The sequence below is a fragment of the Bombina bombina genome, chromosome 1 (assembly GCF_027579735.1).
Source record: "Bombina bombina isolate aBomBom1 chromosome 1, aBomBom1.pri, whole genome shotgun sequence".
Lineage (NCBI taxonomy): Eukaryota > Metazoa > Chordata > Amphibia > Anura > Bombinatoridae > Bombina > Bombina bombina.
In genome coordinates this window covers 685,426,087-685,446,825 of record NC_069499.1, presented here as the reverse complement: position 1 = coordinate 685,446,825, position 20,739 = coordinate 685,426,087, and the positions used below count along the sequence as shown (strand labels likewise).

Here is a 20,739-nt window from a genome sequence, read left to right as displayed (position 1 = left end):
TCACACACTTTGCACAACATGTACAGAATTAAATTTCCTTTCTGAAAAACACAGTAACTTTACTAAGCAGTTAGCTAAGCTTAATTGTACATTTTTTATAGGAAGATAGATTAACCAAATTCTAAACAGCTAAGTATCTGAAATGCCTGTTATGGGCAAGATTACAAGTGGACGCGCTCATTTATTGCGCATCTGTAAACGGGCAAATTTGCCCGTTTACAGGCGCGCGATAAATAACCAGCCATTACAATTGGCTTTTTATTGCTACCGGTGAGCTTGTGCTTTGCGGTAGCAATTAGTGGTTAATTTCTAATATTTCCAATTGCCCCCAAAATAAAGTATATTGTAGTTTTGTACTAAAAAAAAAGTAGCATAAAAAAATAACTCTTCAAAGTAGTTTTTAGGGGTTAAAGTTGGATTGTGTGGTGTGTGTTAGAACAAAAAAGGGCACTAAAAAGTGCCTTTACAATTGCGGTCTATGGGGACTGCATTATCCCTGTAAATATATATGTATATGCTTATGTACATATATATTTATGTGTTAATATGTGTATATAAACATTTTTAACACATACATATATATGAATATATTTATAGTTACATATATATTTCAATTTTCTGCCCATCGCTGTGCGAGTTTACCCCCTTCGCTGCGCTAGTTCTCTTTGCACCTAACTTGTAATACAGGGCACATTTGCATGCGCTGGTATTATTAAAGCAATATTTTGCTCTCCACTTGTAATCTGGCTCTATACTAGGAGGAAATGGACTAACATAAATCTCTTGTTCTCTGACCAACACTTGACTCACCTGGCATATTATATTCTTCAAAATCCTAAAAATAAAACAAAATTACCTGGTGAGTGGTCTTGACCTTGAGCCTTGATTTCTATATAGCAATTATGATTTTTGTAGAACTTATCCCTAAATTTTTATATTTCAAAAGATGTTCTCATCTTTTTTTTGTAGCACTGTTTCAGTTTGTATCAGTATAGATGTGAAATAAATTACATATCAATTCCCAGGCAGATTCATTAAAAGTGTTGATTACTGCTTTTTTTCTATATTGGGTGAAGAAAAATATTAAACTAATTTACATAGAGTACATATAAAGACACTTGCACTTGCTCAATAAAGTAAAAAGTAGACATACTGGCAGGGCCGGTGCTAGGATTTTTGGCTACACAGGCAAAGACACATTTTGCCCCCCCCCCCCAAAAAAAAATAAATATATATATATATATACAATATATACCCTCCCTGCCATTACTGCTTCTTAACAAATTTTTCTAGTAATGTGTAATAGCTATAATAGTTAATTTCTACATAACAATGTGCCAAAGTGGTGGCTCTGCAACAACATAGCAGGTAGCAAAATTTTCCTGCACACACACACATACATATTTTCACACAAACATACATACACATATATACACACATATTTACACACACATTTATACACACACAACCACATACATATTTACACACACATACTTACACACACAAACATACACAATGACACAGACACACACATACTTACACCTGACAAACATACAAAAACAATAACACAGAGGCACACACACATACTTACACACACAAACATACATACACAATAACACAGAAACACACACACACTGACATACATATATACATACATACACAAACACACACCCAATACACCCCTGGGACTACAGCTTATTACACCAATGCTAACAAAAATGCAGGGCTTACTTGCCAAATAACAGTTGCCAAACAGGCGCATATATTGCAGAGCTCATCTGGACTTTTAATATTATTAAGACATTTATGAAAAACAATATTCCTGCAATTAACACATATTTCACTTGGAAATAATATAAGCACTTGCTGAATCTCCCAATAATGAGGCTGAAGTAGACCTGGGCTATGCATAAATTGCACAATGTGTATGGGGCATAATATGAATGCAGAGTTTTGGATCAAGTTTTACTATATGCCTCAGTAGAGGGTGGGAGAAACTCTTCAGCAATTGGATATTTAGGAATTACAATGGAACAACTCAAGTAAGAACTATTCACTGTGTAAATGCAGAATGAAGTTATACCAAGTAATTAAAGCAAGGAGGTTGCGTTTAAATATTAAACAGTATAAAATAAGTAATTTACTTTAATGGGATTTATAAACATAAGGTAATATGTTGAATATATAATTGATCAATTCTTCAATTATAGGTATTCATTTTATAATATCTGTTTACAAGTCATTGTTAAGTGATATCAGTTGTTTATTCACTATCTATATATTATGGGTAGGGAAAGCTTGCAAAACTTTGAAAGGAGATTTAAGAAATGATACCATACAAAGGTGGGTTCTTTCTATGATTATTTTCCTTTGAATGGGTTTTTCCAGAACTCTCTGACTTCCAATGGGTAAACCATTAAGGTGCGCAGCTTTTACAGACCTTCCCCAATATTACTCCCCTTCCAAACATACAGTTTATTTATTTGTGGGAATAGTGAGTGAGGCTCTTATATATTGCAATTAAAATAAATTTGAGTATTAACAAAATATTGCCTGTAATGTATAGTGTGTTATTAATCTTCCCAGCATGATCTCTGCAAATTAGTACAAAATAAAAGGTAACTGTGCTTTATAAACTCAGACTATAGACAATGGACAAATAGCCACTTGTCAATTCCAATATACATTTTTGTGCAAATACTATTTTTTTGTTTTGTATAGTAGTTTTATTATATTAAATACATATTTTTATTTTATCTTCATTTATAAAATGTTGCATTACATTAAAATGCATTTACCACATATTATTTATTTAGTCTGTGTTACATCTGAATCCCTATATTGTCTGCTAGTCCTTGGTTTAGATTCCCCTTTCTCCCTCTGGCCTCTCCCATGCTTTGTTTGCCCTCCTCAGTTACAAGCTACAAACCCAGCCTTACTCACCATAGGCACCAGAGTCACTCACAAAGTGCTGCACCTTCCCATCCCCAGTTATTTTTAACCTCTTATCTGTGTTGCGCAGTGCCCCCATCTTGTGTTCTGCCTACCTCCTTCCAAGTCCCAAATTAAATACAGATTTTTATTCTGCCAGAGCCTCCAATGAAATCCGACAGCCATCCTTCCTCTGATCTCACTCCTTCAGTACCACCGCTGCCGCTGGTCTGGCTGTCTGGGTGGGCATCACTTATGTGGCTCACACATTTCCCTCTCAAGAGTCTCGGCTGGCTCCACCGCCTCCAGGCTCCACGTCATCACTGACTGTCAGTCTCTCTGATAGGTGTAAGGCGTTACGCTGCGCAACTTAAACTCTGCTTCAAACATGCCCTCCCCTGCCCATGTTGCCTGCCCACATTCATTAGTTGCAGGCTCAGCTCAACCAGGGGGTGCTGGCACAGAATAGAAAGGAAAAGGATTCAAAGAATAGATTAGCAGCGCAGCTGTGTCCTACTCCTGATGGTCAGTGTGCCGGTGCATGCGCACATAATTTTCCCCTCATACTGCTTTGCCAATGTCGGCAGTCAAGTAGATCCAGCGCCCCCTTGCTGAGGGCGCTCTAAGGCGGCTGCCTGCATGCCTTACACAAGCGCCGACCCTGCATACTGAGCCTAAGTGTGCTTAAGCTGTAGGTGCACTAAGAAATAGTTTAAATAGCTTTGCTCTTCACTCAGTTGATAATGTTATACACAGACACACATACATACATACATACAAATATATATATATATATATATTATGCAACATTTTCTACTGAGTGAAGAACAAAGCTATTTAAACCATATCTTAGCGTACCTTTGGCTTTAGCATGGAAATCATATTTGCTATGTCTTTTTTACAGAATGTAAGGCTTAAGGTCAAGACCATTCTCATCAGGTTTTTTTTATGATTTTAATTATTATGAATATTACAATATGTCAGGTGAGTCAAGTGTTGGTCAGAGAACAAGTGATTTATATATATATATATATATATATATATATATATATATATATATATATATACCTAGAGCAAAAGAGGATTATTTGCAGGTATAAATAATCTACACACTGTTGTAAGATCCCTTATTATTTATACCTGCAAATAATCCTCTTTTGCTCTAGGTATTTTTATTTTTGTCTCTGCATCTATAAATATTGAGGGTTCCTCTGGTTCTTGAATATACTGTATATAATTTACATTGTAAGTATCCATTGGTACATCTTCCATAATGGCAACAAAAACACCCACAGGGGTTATAAATGAAACAAAAAGAAAACGCATTATGGAAAATGCACTAAAAGGTGATAGCCAAGTGCTTGTTCTTGTTGATGAGGATGATATTGCTAATGTATTTTCCAAATTAGAATTGTTAAGATTTAGAGAAACTAATTTGTGGTGGGACATAGAGTTCTTAGAACTCTATATATCTGAGCACAAGGTACCTAGGGGCTTATGAATGAAGAAATATCCCTCCTTTGCACTTAATAACCCCAAATTTATGGAGGAATGGAATGAGAACTTAACTAATTGTTCCATAATATTAATGAAACAACTATTATGTCATAAAAAAGAGGAAAGAGATCAAGTCCTTATAGAAATCAATAATGCAATCGAAACACTCAAACCATTTGAGACTACCCAAAAACACATAGATTATAGTAAACAGCTCACTGAAACAATAGACACTCTAGACACAGTACTATCTGAAAGGAAGGTACAGAAATATCAGAGAGATGTCAAGGACTATGAACTTAATATAGTATATTCATGGCAGCAACATAAGCCCACTAGACAAAATTGGCCATCCACAAAGAAAAATAAAGAAAAAAATAGAAACAAAAAAGGAAATAGAAATAAGACAGATAGAAATAAAAATAAACATGTGACATTCTCTAGCATAGACACAGATTATAAGGATACTAGTGCACAGTCCACTGAAGGTGAACAATCACAAGGTTTAATCGAACCAGATAAGACCAGTTTGAATCCGAACACCAGTAGAAAAGAATTAAAAACTTTAGTGAAGCAACCAAGCCAGACCAGCACACCTAAGAAAACACAAGACACAATAGATATGGAAGAAACAGAACCAACCTTTCGTTACCCCAGCAGGGTCAGAAAAAATATAAAGAAGTAGCAGTCATTAACCTCTCTGATTATAAATTGTCCAACATAGAATGTAATTTGCTAAATAAAGGTTTATCGTATGCACCAGCACATAATTTTGATCTTGTAAATACACTTATTGATATCAACAGATTTGTCCGTAAGATAGTTTTGAAAAAACACTTTAAAGATATCCCAGTTGAGCACTCACTTGATAACACACAAGCTTCTAGTAAGCATAGTTCAGTAGGACTGAAATACACTGATCTGGTGTATCTTACTAATTTGATTTCCTTACAACAGGAATCCACCAGATCCACTGACACATTAACAAACAATTGCACATCTTTCACATGTAAGAATAGTTCTTATTTTTATCCAGTAAATTCTAGACACCAATTATTGGACCTATATCAGAGAGTGGTAGAGAGAGAATTGACCGACTTATCAAATACAATTGAAAAAAATCCCTTAGATATATCTAGGGATAATCTTACCCGACAACAAAGACAGGCATTGACTAGACTTCAGAAAAATGACAGTGTGGTGATAGTTCAGGCGGATAAGGGAGGGGCAGTGGTGGTATTGAACAAAAGTGATTACATTGGTGAAGTTGAGAACCAATTAAAAGACTGTATGTTATACACTAAACTTACGTTCAATCCCACCACCTCCTTCAAAAACAAACTTAGTCACTTATTAGACTATGCTATTGAACATAGCTTCATGGATAAAGAATTAACTGATTATCTATATGTGGAACAGCCAACCACCCCATACTTTCGCATTGCACCAAAGATACATAAGGGACTCAAGAATCCACCTGGACGACCCATTGTGGCCAGTAATGGATCATTGTGTGAAAGATTGGGTGGCTGGCTCGACCACATACTACAACCTATCATGCTGGCCCTACCAGGGTACATCAGGGACAGTACACACTTACTGACACAGATAAGTGATATAACTTGGAAATAATCTTATGTATGGGCCACCATTGATGTCACGGCCCTCTATTCCAACATCCCTCATTCAAAAGGACTGGAGGCTATAGATTTTATGTTACATAGATATTCAGACTATAGCAACGAATTTATATCATTTATTGTCCAAATAACAGAATTTCTTCTACAACATAACTTTTTCATCTTTCAAGGTACTTATTACTTACAAAGACGAGGTACAGCGATGGGGGCAAAATTTGCCCCCGCGCTAGCAAACATATATATGGGGTGGCTGGAGTTAAATATGATCTTTTCAGACCAGTTCCCTTATAAGAACAATGTTATAATATATGGCCGTTTTATAGACGACATTATACTCATATGGGACACCAGGGATGACTGTACAGCTGACAAATTTGTAGACTTTATGAATAATAATGAATATAATTTGACTTTTACAGCACAGATACATAAACAGTCTATTGATTTCCTAGATCTAAGTCTGAGAGCCAAAGATAACACAATCTCCACATGCACCTACCGCAAACCATTGGCTAGGAACACAATACTGAGAGCTGATTCCTGCCACCTCAATCATCTAAAAAGAGGCATTCCTAAAGCACAATACCTTCGTTTAAGAAGGAATTGTACAGAACTGGTAGATTATTTCCCCCAAGCAAGAGAACTAATAAATAGATTGACAGATAGAGGATACCATAGGAATCTGCTACTTAAATTGGAGAAACAAGTGACAGATTTAAATAGACAAGAATTACTTAAAGGAGGCCCTAAGAAACCGGGAAAAACTGATAAATCTATATTGCCTGACCAAAACCTTTTGTTTATCACACAATTCAGTAGACAATATAACCAAATTTGTAAGATAGTCAGACATAACCTGTCAATTCTAAAAGGTGATGAAGCACTTAATAACACCTTAACATCAGGAATAAAATGTATAGCACGAAGAGCACCAACCATAAGAGAAATAACTAGCAAACAGTTTACAGACAAAGAAACAACAGGTGCACACGGGCTTAGCCCAAAACCAGGATGTTTTAAATGTGGTCATGTACCATGCAAAGGATGCACGTGCATCACTGTAACAGACACTTTTTCTTCCAATATTACAAAACAAGTGTTCCACATTCGAGATAGAATTGACTGTAATTCACAATATGTGATCTATCTCATTAATTGCCTATGTTGCTCCTGTCAATACATTGGTATAACTACCCGCCCATTAAAAGAAAGAATTTGTGAACATTTACGCTCCTTAGATGAGAAAGAACCTAAAACGCCGGTAGCTAAGCATTTTAGATTACATGGTATAGGACAAAAATATTTCTCTTTCATAGGTATTGATATTATTAAAAAACATCCTAGGGGTGGAAATAGGGAAAAATGCTTAAGAAAGAAAGAGATCTTTTGGATTATAAAATTACGTACTAGAGTACCAGAAGGAATTAATAAAAGGATGGATGTTGATCTATTTGTTGAATAACACAATTTACAACATAGTCTAAAATAAAATAAAACAACATAAGAGAAAACTTTTTTCCACATTTACCCTTTGTAAAGTGTCTTCTTTTTCCCTCTATAGTTTACTAACACAGCTCAGGTCCCACAAAGAAATGAATGAAAAATCTAATAAAATCTTTGGATGTACTAATTTGAATAGTGAACAATTAACTTAGCACATCCGAAATTAACTGTGTGTTTTTTATTATAATTTTTTATTATAATATTTATGTTTTTTTATTATTATATTTATGTTTCTTCTAATAGAATTCCTGTTCCCTGTATGAATTTCATTTGTACTATTCATATATCAACATATTGTTTTGTTTATGTTAGTGTGATGGTTTCCCCACTCTTAATTTAGATTGTCGATTTTTTCACATATGCATCGATGGTGACTGACTTATAACAATTGACACTACTATCGATAAGCTTGCATTTCTGGAAAAATCGCCATATCTTCTTTCTAAGCTATTCTTGCATATTATTGCTTAATTGAATACCTACATATCTTTTATATATGTGACTGTTAACTCTTTATGTAACATTTTTTATCTTTATCTTTATTTAATTTAGATATTGTTTATTTAAATTGCCTATTAGAATTTATTTTACATAGGCTTAGAATGAATAGTTTGTATATGTATATATATTAACAATTGTACTAGTACTAGAAGATTTGCATAACTGTTTACTGTGTTACTTGATTTAGTAATTAAAGAAACAAAATTATTGACCAATCTGCAGCAAAGGTTTCAGCTACCTTACTCATAGGTGTTGACAATAGTTGTTAATTGAACCGATAACAGGATTGGTTCCTTTGCTGCATATAGGTCAATGCACACCTTGAACATATCACCTCTGATGAAGCGCATGTACGCATGCGCGAAACGCGTCAGGTGTTAAGGCTTTGCTCCCACCTTATGTACTAGCACCTTGCTTCAATAAAAACCCTTTTTTGAACCAGCCGTGGATGATTTTTCAGCCGTCTTTTGTCCTCTTGTTTGGGGATCACCTACTATATATATATATATATATATATATATATAACTATTTCAACTGTTTATATTTTTACAAAAAGAGAAATGCGCTACAAGGAAAGAACAACAGCTCATCAGTTTGTTTTATGGTGAGTTAGACCAATTGGGCTTTTTACAGAGGAGAACTTTACTTAGTCTGATCCCGCCTACTAAGGTCAGTCTAGCCTCAAAATACCAGCCAATCCTCCTCTGAACAAGGAACTTGAAAACCCAGACGATCGTTTCAGCTTTCTGGGGGCCTTGTCAAATATGGCTGCACTTCACTGACAAGGCCCAAAGGAGACCAAAACAATTTTCTGGGGTTGCCGTTTCCCTTGTTCAGAGGAGAATTGTCTGGTATTCCAGGGCTTGACTTACCTTGTTAGGAGAGATCAGACTTATATACTTCAGGAATGTTTTCCTCTGTTCCACTTGGGCTAAAAGAAGCTACTCCCAGGTGGTAACTGGGCCATAGAAAAAAACACTGAGCTGCTTTACACTTCTGGCAGACTGTTTCTCTTCCTGTATGTATTTGTATTTATATTTTAAAATAACAAACATTGTTTAAAGGGAAATTACATATTAAGGGACAGGGAAGGGCTTAAATGTGTGTATGTATGTATGGTTGCAGCAACCAAACACAAACATAAAACCCTTAATTTCTCACTCTAATATTACTAAATAAACCCTGTCTCCAAAAAAAACTTTTTGAGCAAGACCGACTCACAGCAATAAACCAAGAGAGGCATCTCCACTTCTGGAAGGAAGTATTTCTCCATTCTTAGAAAGGTTTTTGGTGAAAGGGGGTGGGGGCTGATTCTGCTGGCCATGCTCCCCATCATACAAATTTAACCCACTTGGAACTAATACTAACATTGCTTGTTAACTAGCTTAGATACAATGTTTAGACAGGGCAGTTTGGGTTTTGATAGAGGTATTTATCAGCAGTAATTGTGGTAAATCCAGTCTTTTTTTATAGATGTCACGGATTTCTACCATAGGTGCTAATGTGATTAATTAATTGCATTACAAAAGTTTTGAAAGTGGCATAAATTATCTGCACTAAGTAGGTGAAATTAATGATCAGTCATGATTAGGAGAAAGATTGGAATTTATTATGTAGATTTTCTTTTTTTCTTTTATTAATAAGAGAATAAGAGAGAGAAAAAAAAATTGGAAACAGCATTCTTAAGAGAATTTTATTTGTTAAGTATTGCAACAAATGACCAATTTTATGGTAAAAATGACCCCGATGAGCAAGGATTACCATTTCTAAAGCAAATTTCTGCCAGACTGAATTGTCATCCAGTAATAAATCTCCTCCATTTGTTAAGTAAGAATTCATTCTTTTGTGTTTACAAATGGAATAGCTTTGTAAACTGCAGCTCAAATAAGTCAATGCTTTCATTTCTCCTATGGCTTTAGCTGATTGACTCCTTCACCTTGCTAGCTGTATGAGAAAACAGAGTTTAATATTTTTGGTACACGAATCTAGCTCCTTGTGTCCTCAAGGTCAATAAAGGTTGATGAATGAGATCAGGAAACAGTGTCTCTTTATCAAGAATCTCAGTCTTCCTGTAGCCTAAAGGAGATATGAATTATAAATCAACCCTCTCCCATCAAGGTCATAGGAGACTAAGTCACATTTTATGTTGAGTATATTTGTCTCAAAAAGTGTTTATGACAGCAAGCTTATACAGGCAGCAAGAACAACATAGTAATTCTAAATATGAGAGATGGCCAATGGTGCATCATTCCATGCTTGTTAGAAGTTAAACTTTACAAAACATAGGACACATTTAATTAAACTGACACCCTCAATGTCCACAGTGAAATACCAGCAAGATATATGTTTTTTATTTCCTATTATTAATATATGGAGCCCTACTGGTGATAGGTTTAGTGGAAAAACAGACATTCTTAACCTTTCAAATTCTCCAATAAACAAAATAAAATGGCAACATATGTCCTTATATACCATAAATATAACTTAGTGGGATTTTATAGCCATTTACAATGCACCCAAAAAAAATAACAGTCACATTGTATGTTAAGTTTAAAGATAAACTGGACACCAGGAAAGATGGTCAGTTGGTTAAGTGGGATTTATTATGTATAATTGTCCCCCGGGTATGCTGTAGTGGGGCTCATATGATTGATTTGTTTTAAATTACAATGAGAGACGTCAATAGTTATGAAAGTTTTCACTTTTGCCTGTATTGCTTTATTTGATGCTATATACTTTCTATGATATAGACACTTTGTTTCTGTAACTTGCATACTATCAGTTTCAACCAGAAAGATACTGCCACTCCCTCACACACACACAGTGCATATTCATTAGTGATCAATTAAAATCCATCCAAAATATCGCTTAGATTCCAAACCTAATTTGAAAACATTTAAAGCTTACCATTACATTACATTAAATACCAAAAACAGCAAAGATGTACATGTCACTATACTATGCCTTTATACATAGTATTTTTGCTCTCTTGTCTTTCATAATTCAATAAATAGATATTACACAGATTATTTCAATACTCTTGTACTTTTGGCATCTGAATCACTGGACTAACAAGGCTACTTCAATCAACACACACACAAATATATATATATACATATATATATATATATATATACAGTATATACTATATATACAGATATATATATATATATATATATATATATATATATATATATAAATTAGTACTTACATAGATACGTTTAAAACCAGGAAATCAGAATTGGTAACCCTTTGTATATTGAAAACGAGTATTTCTGTAGAGTTCTGCATTTCACAGAAAGTTATGCAAATAAAAAAAAGACTTCCTTAATATATATTCCCTAAAAGGCAAGAGGAACATTACAAAAAATGCAATATTTCTGTTGGCTACCAAGCTTTACACTGTCTAGACATTAAAGAGTCATTACATTTAAAATGAGAAACTGTAGCTAACTAACCCAATCAGTAATGGTAGTCACATGACTTAACTGGGCTACTAATGCTGCTGATTGGGTCAGCTGCAGTTTCCGCTCGGGATTATAAATGCTTTGCAGCTCCCAAGTGGTATGTTATCAATGTGTATAACCCCTTTGTGGGGAGGAGTTAAACTCATAGAGTTACAGGGTTATTAGTGTTAAAATTACACATGATAACAAATTAGAGCAGGCAATTTTTTGTTTACTATAATGGCTTTTTAAAGTGACAGTACTTTACTAATGCTAGACATTTAGTCTGATTTCAGTTCTACTTTATAATAAATACCTAATACTGCTTTTTCTGATACATACAGTTGTTAAATGTTTTTCTCAGTTTTCCTGGAGTTTCCCAATAACATTTATGCTTTATGGTACTTCATTTCTAAGAGCTTTTGAACATGTTTTAAATGATAAAATAAAGCATAACAGTGTGATGTACCTAAATGGTTTCTCTCAACCGTGACTCAAATTTATTTTGGCATGGCATTATCTATCTTAGGGTGAGTGTGACACATGTGACTCTTTAACAGAGAAGAAATTCCCATAACTTTTACAGTTTGTTGTAATGAATCAGTCATTCCTAATGGATTAAGCATAGTGCTCTTTATTAATTCATTTCTTTTAAATTGCTGAGTATAAATAATTCTTCCAACTAGGCAGATCTGCAGGTTAAAAAGGAAATTCAAAATATGGATTGTCTTTAATGCTTACTGACAATCGACTTGTTTCACAGTCTTGTCACATTTTACGAGGTTAGTTACTAATTAAGTGGTTGTCTGATTTTAATAGGCAAGGACAGGCTCGGACAGCCCTTGCTTCTATAATAATTGCAAAAAAATAAAGAAATCGAACAGTAACAACACACGGAAAGATGTCAAGTTGTTTCCCTGCTTTACTCACTCAAATATAATCATTTACACAGATTACATTTTAAAAAAAAAAGAAAACCAAAACAATAGACTTCACACCAGCAATTGACAATTTTAAAGAACATCAATCTTTTTTGTTAAATTATAAAACCTTTAGACTTGGTCAGAGGAAATTTAGTTTGTACTGAATTGTGCCATTTTCTATCTTCATCTAAGGTAATAATACTCACCTACAGAATAAGTTAGTTATCAGTTTATAGTAAAATAAAAATAAAGTATATTTTATTTATCATTTACAAGGCTTTTCTTGCATTTTCAAGATCTCCTAATAATAACTTTAGGTAGGCAAGTGGCAATTACACATAACAACATAACAATAATAGAACTATATCATTTTACAATGATACATGCATGTGAATATTTAAATAACTTGTAAGCATGTATGCCTAAGAGTCCAGCTGTTTGTAGATCACCTTCTTAAGAGCTGACTACAACAGTGCAACTCTTGACAGGGCCTTCTACCCATTTGATCCGTATAATTGTTTTGTTGTACTCCGCATTTGTTTAGAGTGCTGCGGAATCTGTTGGCACTCTACAAATAACCGATAATAATAATAAATAAATTGAAATACTGGTATCACAGCTCTGTGATTTATCGCTCTCGCTCTCTCTCTCTCTTTCTCTCTCTCTCTCTCTCTCTCTCTCTCTCTCTCTCTCTCTCTCTCTCTCTCTCTCTCTCTATATATATATATATATATAATTCATTGTGTAAAACATTTACAAATCTAGACAAGTCAGAAGACTTGCTTTTACCACAGAAGCTCTCTGATTACATTGTTTCCAATGCAGCAAAGGATTCTGGGTGAGATATGCAAATGAGGATTACAACGACTCACTTTTTTACTTCTAGCCTGCTTTTTAAAGACAGGCTTCCCTTTACGCCATAGCATCGCCGCATTACACAGCTTTTAAGCTTAGCTAGGGGTAGTACAGTGATTCAGACCAATCCCAGGACAGCTGTTTTGTGGTTATTGCCACTCATCAGCTGGGAGTAGGCTGAATCACTGCTTGGTAAAGTTGTTTTGTGGGGGAAATACAACAACAATTTAAATGAATAGTATAAATATATATATATATATATATATATATATATATAAATATAAAGAAAGCAATATAGTTAAGTAAAATTTCAATACTATCCTAAATATATGCAGGAACCAAAAACTCATATTCTTCAGAGGTTTTAATAAAAGCTCAACATATACAACACACCTTGACAGGTCACAGGAAAATCTACCATTACCACCAAACTATCATTTAAAACATAAAATAATAAAATATTACCATGGATAAAATATAATTTGGATATTTAGTCCAAAACCAAGTGGAAGGAGTCAGATTCTCTTTCACAGTCTAAGGGGGCGATTTATGAAAGTGCGGATGGACATGATCCGCTGTAGCGATCATGTCCGCAGCATACGCTGTCGTCATTTATCAATGCACAAGTAGTTCTGGTGAACAGCTTGTGCAAAGCTGCTACTGCAGATTCGTGGGCAATCGGGGGTGTCAATCAACCTGATCGTATGCAATCAGGCAGATTGCTGTCCGCCACCTCAGAGCAGGTGGACGAGTTAAAGAGACAGTAAAGTCATAATTAGACATTCATGATTCAGATAGAGAACACAATTTAAACAACTTTCCAATTTACTTCTATTATTTAATTTGCTTCCTTCTCTTGTTATCTTTTGCTGAAAGGTGTATCTAGGTAAGCTCAGGAGGAGCAAAGAACCTAGGTTCTAGCTGCCGATTGGTGGCTGCATATATATATCGATAGTAGGGATGGGCGAATGTGTTTATATTTGAATTCGAATGTTAGAAGTAACGAATGTTATTGTAGAAATTCAATTTACATAATAGAATGTTGATAAGAACAAATATTCTTAAAAATTCGATTTTCGAATGTTATTTACAGTTTTTGAATGTCACATTCGAATTCGAATGTCACTTTCGAATTCTAATGTCACTTTCGAATTCTAATGTCACTTTCGAATTCGAATATTACATTTATAAAACACAATTGTAGACTAGAAACACTATTTTGAATTCAAATGTCACATTCAAATCGAATATCACATTCAAATCGAATATCACATTTATGAAACACAATTGTAAACTAGAAATACTATTTCAAATTCGAATGTCACATTTGAATTTGAATGTCACATTCGAATTTGAATATTACATTTAAAAAACACAGTATTAGACTAGAAATACTATTTTGAATTTGAATGTGACATTTGAATGTTGCATTCAAATTTGAATATTACGTCTATTAAACACAGTTTTAGACTAGAAATACTATTTTGAATATGAATGTCACATTCAAATTCAAATATTACATTTATAAATTGAATGAATACATAGCTAAACATTCTATTATTCTAATGAATATTTTCGAATTTTATTGAAAAATTTGAAAATGAAAATTCGAAAATAGAATGTTAGAATGTTATATAAACATTCAAAATTCGATTTGAACGAATGTATAAAAATTTGTTTTAAATTTCGAATTTTTAGAAACATTCGCCCATCCCTAATCGATAGCCATTGGCTCACCCATGTGTTCAGTTAGAAACCAGTAGTGCATTGCTGCTCCTTCAACAAATTATAACAACAGAATTAAGCAAATTTTGTAATCAAAGTAAATTGGAAAGTTATTTAAAATTGTATGTTCTACCTAAATCATGAAAATTTGGGGTTTTATGTCCCTTTAAGGAGCAGCGGTATTAAGTTATTTCTTAACTAAGGATCCAATTGGATTATGTTTCCATGAGCCCAACTGACTGATCTTTTAAAACATAAAAAACACTTGCTTGTTTAGTAAAAAACATTGTAGAACTAGTCCATTTCTATTGCCATGAGCCCAACTGACAAGACTAACTGCTTTTCCTTGGCTACTTTCCTCCTAGCGATGTGAAACAGTATCTGAAATGTGTTATGCTGTATTCATTACAGCTTTATTAATAAGCGCAAAATATATAACACCTCTGTTAGTACTTACAATTCTCACAAAAATCCACTGTTTACACTAAACTAAAGAATGCCTATATAAAACATTTATTTAAAACAAAACTTTTAAAACATAAAATAATGAAATATCCCCATGGATAAAATGTCACTCGGGTATTTAGTCTTTCACTGTCTAAGGATGAAAACAGATTATGTTTCCTTGAGCTCAACTGACTGAACTGGCTGCCATTCTTTGGAAGTTCCCCCTAGTGATGTAATGCACACTAGCTGTATTCATTATAGCATTATCCATAAATCTTTAAGGAATATAGTGAAGCTTGCGTTACAAATGCAGATGGATAAGACACGATTAGCTAATTTAAAAAACAAACAAAAGCACACTAACATTTGCAACATGTTACAAAGGGTTCTGCTTCATTTGGAGAAATGTCAGGAAAAAACTACAAGAATAACAGCTCAGGATTCTAAGAAATAATGTTGGACTAAAATAGTCACAGATCAAGAAATGTATTCATGCACCAGATTCTCAGTTGAGGTTGAGTTGTTGACATATTTTTATAGTAAAAGAAAACAACTAACCACTTCAGACATTATTCCATTAGAATGTCAGAATATATTTTAAAAATAAATAATAATAATTATATGATACTCTGTATGACTTACTTGTAGGCTTAACCTTCTATATTCACTGTCTTTACTCCTAGTGGATGGCTGTATTGACTGGTCAGTGGATCTGAAGACGTACATGGCTTTGGCAGGCGATCCTGTCCGACTGAAATGTGCCCTATTCTACAGTTATATCAGGACTAACTACACTATGGCTCAAAGTGCTGGTCTAAGACTTATGTGGTACAAAACAAAAGGAGACCTTGAAGAACCAATTATATTCTCAGTGGTCCGAATGAGCAAAGATGATGACTCTATATGGGTGCATACAGCAGAGGTGCAGGACAGCGGATTTTACACTTGTGTTCTCAGGTGAGTAGACAAATAATAATTCCATAATTTCATAGCCAAGTCAATGGTACCCTAGTCTAATAAACTACACCAGTCAACTTACATTTTTTTATCTCTTATGAACTCTGAGAAGTTTGCTGACTGCTAAAGCAAACCGATGTAATATTTGTGAATTAATAAAACAGTAAAAATAAGTATATTTGGATTATTTAAATGTATATTTTTCAAACAAATGGCTAAGATAATTTACTAAAAAGGCATGCTCAATTTGTGCATTACTAACGACCCACTACAGTTTGTCTGCATTGTGTAATTTGTTATGCTATATATCTTAAAAGGACATGGAATTTAACATTAAACATGTCATGTTTTATATAAATGATATACTTTTAAAGAAACTGTTAAATATACTTCTGTCATCAGACCAACTTCTTTCTTTGGTTGAAACTTGACACCTTTTCAGGAGAGCATACTGAAATAGATTTTTTACAGCAGTTTGTGTAGCAATATTATACAAGCACCCTGTAAAAGGAGGCTACAGCAGACAGCTAAGTGTGACAGCAGAAAAAAAAATTCCTTTTTACTTACCACTACTTACAAATTATGTTTAGATATCTTTAACCAAAAGATGAATGCACTCAGTTTCTATTTAGAACATCTTCTTTATGTAAACAGTGTTTGAAGCCATACTGTTGTCATGTTCACTAACTTAGCCTACCATAGACTTGCTGAAGCTACTGTACCCTAAAGATTAAGGACAGAAATAAAATCATATAAAAACAGTAGCAAAATTATCCTTTAAATTGACATGTCCCCTTAATTTCAGTAGGTTATAGTGAGAAAGAGGGTTGGTAATTGTTGCTCTGTTTCTAGAGGATGGTCTTGTTTAAAAACTTCAGGGACTAAAGTAAATTTAAAGGGCCACTAAACCCAAAATCTTTCTTTCATGATTCAGATAGAGAATACAAATTTAAAAAACATTACAATTTACTTCTATTATTTATTTTGCTTCATTTTTTAGATATCCTTATTTGAAGAAAAATCAATGCACATGGGTGAGCCAATCACATGAGGCTTCTATGTGCAGCAACCAATCAGCAGCTACTGAGCATATCTAGATATGCTTTTCAGCAAAGAATATCAAGAAAATAAAACAAATTAGATAATAGAAGTAAATTAGAAAGATGTTTAAAAATGCATTCTCTTTCTAAATCATGAAAGAAAAAATTTGAGTTTCATGTCCCTTTAAATTTGACACAAGATGAAGTTGTCACTCTTAGCTGATCCACTCAGCTTTTGCTATAATACAAGTGTGCTTGGTGCTACATTTGTGCTTTGTATTGAATTAGGCACATTACTTCAAAAACACATCCAAGGATTCTTTAAAACATACTTTTTTAGCTGGATTTTCTTCACTACTGTAAAAAAAAGGAGCCTAATTTGTTTACCTTTACCGATATGGAGGATATTTATCAAAGCCTCAACTGCAAATACGCCGGAATTCCACAGCGTAATTGTTGCAAGCTTGATCCAACCAAGTTATCAAAGTCTACAGATTGGCAAATGTTGAAATTTGTGACGTAACATACGATCCGCCGGTCTCAATACTACACAGATCGATGCTTATGTCATTACAGATGTTCCGAATACACATTCGGCTCTATTTGACACTTTTTCCCAGTTATCAAACTTTTAACAGGTACACTCGCGGCTATTCTGGCCCAGCATACCTGGTTTTCAATCCGCCACCCTGGAGGCCGTGGATGCCATAGAAATCAATGGGAGTCTGAAAGCACCGAAAGCTTATGTTCGATGCTGCCAGATATCCCATTGATTTCTATGGTTGAAAACAAGTTACGTTTACACCTAACACCCTAACATAAACCCTGAGTCTAAACACCCCTAATCTGCCGCCCCTACATCGCTGCAACCTAAATAAAGTTATTAACCCCCATTATGCCGCTCCCCGACACCGCTGCCACTAAATAAACATATTAACCGATAAACCTCTGGCCTCCCACATCACTACCACTGACTAAACATATTAACCCCTAAACCGCCAGCCCCCCACATCGCCAAAAATTAAATGAAGCTATTAACCCCTAAACTAACAACCCGCTAACTTTGAATTAAAATTACAACATCCCTATCTTCAAATAAATTTAAACTTACCTCTAGAATTAAAATAAACTATATTAAACTATTAATTAACCTACCCTAACTATTATCCTACAATTAAATTAAACTAAATTTCATATTAAAAAACCTAACCCTACTCAAATTAATTAAATATACTATTTAACATTATTAAAAGTACTAAATTACAGAAAAAACAAACACTAAGTTACAAAAAAACAAACACTAAATTACAAAAAATAACAAACCACATTATCAAAAATAAAAAAGAATTACACCTAATCTAATAGCCCTATCAAAATAGAAAAGCCCCCCCCCCCCAAATAAAAAACCCTACCCTACAATAAACTTCCAACGGCCCTTAAAAAGGCCTTTTGTGGGGCATTGCCCCAAATAAATCAGCTCTTTTACCTGTAAAAAAAAATACAAACACCCCCCAACAGTAAAACCCACCACCCAACCAACCAACCCCCCAAAATAAAAAACCTATCTAAAATAACCTAAGCTCCCCATTTCCCTGAAAAGGGCATTTGTATGGGCATTGTCCTTAAAAGGGCATTTAGCTCTTTTACATGTCCAGACCCTAATCTAAAAATAAAACCCACCCAAAAAACCTTTAAATAAACCTAACACTAACCCCCGACAATCCACTTACAGTTATTGAAGTCCTGCTTGAAGGATCCATCCGGTCGGCAAGAAGTCTTCATCCAGATGGCCTCTTCCATTTTGATCCAGCCAGCGAAGTCCTCATCCAGGCGGCAAGAATTCTACATCCAGATGGCAGCTTCTATCTTCATCCATCCGGCGCGGAGCGGAGCATCCTCTTCATACGGTCGCCGCCGTGCACTGCAACTTCAATTCAAGTGACGCCATCTTGGATGGCATCCCTTGCATTCCTATTGGCTGAAATATTTCAGCCAATAGGATTATACCTGCTAAAATCCTATTGGAACGCAATGTGGGAGGCTGACGGTTTAGGGGTTAATACATTTATTTAGGTTGCAGCGGGTCAGGTAGGGGCGGAATAGGGGTTAATTACTTTATTTATGTTGCGGCGCGTCGGGGGAGCGGCAGGATAGGGGTTAATAACTTAATTTATGTTGCGGCGGGTCAGGGAGCGGCGGGATAGGAGTTAATAACTTTATTTAGGTTGCTGCCGGGTCGTAGAGCGGCGGGATAGGGGTTAATGACTTTATTTAGGTTGCGGTGGGTTCGGGGAGCGGCGGGATAGGGATTAAACATTTTAGTATAGTGGCGGCGTTTAGTGACAGGGTATAAATAAAGTTTGGAAAAAGCCGAATAGACGCGAGACCGATGACTGCTAGTTAACAACAGTCTGATGCTCATCGTCCCAACTTGGTGCATGTCTTTTTGCCGACGTTTTCATAACTAAGGAGAGCATATTGAGATACGCGGCTGCGATGTTAGGAGAGCATATTGAAGCCTGCAAATGCAACAAAGTTGAGGCTTTGATAAATATCCCCCATGAGGTGTTCTCACTTTAAATACTCAGTCATGCTAAACCCAAAACATTATCTGCTGCTGTTTATATGTAAATCAAAAATCTTGCAAAGGTAATTCTAGCAAGAATTGTAATGTTGCATAACATTTCCTAAATTATTTAACTTTTTTAAAGGGACATTATAATGCAAGCAATTCAACGCTATGATTTTTAGCATATACCATTTTTTAATTACTTACTTTAGCTTACTATGGGCCCAATTATATAAAACTTATTACCATTGGTGAGAAATGTCACACATGGGGTTCAATTTATTAAACCCCAGGCGGATATGATTCGCCATAGCGAATCATGTCCCCCCTACATCGCTAAATGCCGACAGCATACGCTGTCGACATATAACATTGCACAAACATTTCACTATAAATGCTTGTGCAATGCTCCCCCTGCACATTCACGGCCAATCAGCCACTAGCAGGGGATGTCAATCATCCAGATCGTTTCGGATTAGGATTGTTGCAGTCCGCCACCTAAAAGGCGGCAGACAAGTTAAGGAGCAGCGATCTAAGAAAAAAGGTTGAACCAGGAATGTTCTGTAAATTGGGAGCCTACCTACATAGAATGTAATGAAGCTCATTAGAATGTAGATTCTCGCAGGGGAGAGTGAATGTGACAAGGAGCACCCAGTACGGAAATCAACATTTTTTTCTGAAACACCTACAAATCAAATTGCTCTA

At 34.9% G+C, this 20,739-nt stretch overlaps 1 protein-coding gene across 1 annotated transcript in view; it reads left to right on the top strand.

Moving 5' to 3' along the window:
• IL1RAPL2 (interleukin 1 receptor accessory protein like 2) overlaps nt 1-20,739 on the top strand; it is a 1,497,664-nt gene that overhangs the window by 616,498 nt on the left and 860,427 nt on the right. The window contains exon 3 of the mRNA XM_053699168.1: nt 16,152-16,425. Within this exon, the coding sequence (XP_053555143.1) occupies nt 16,152-16,425 (274 nt within the window). The remainder of the gene's footprint in view (nt 1-16,151; nt 16,426-20,739) is intronic.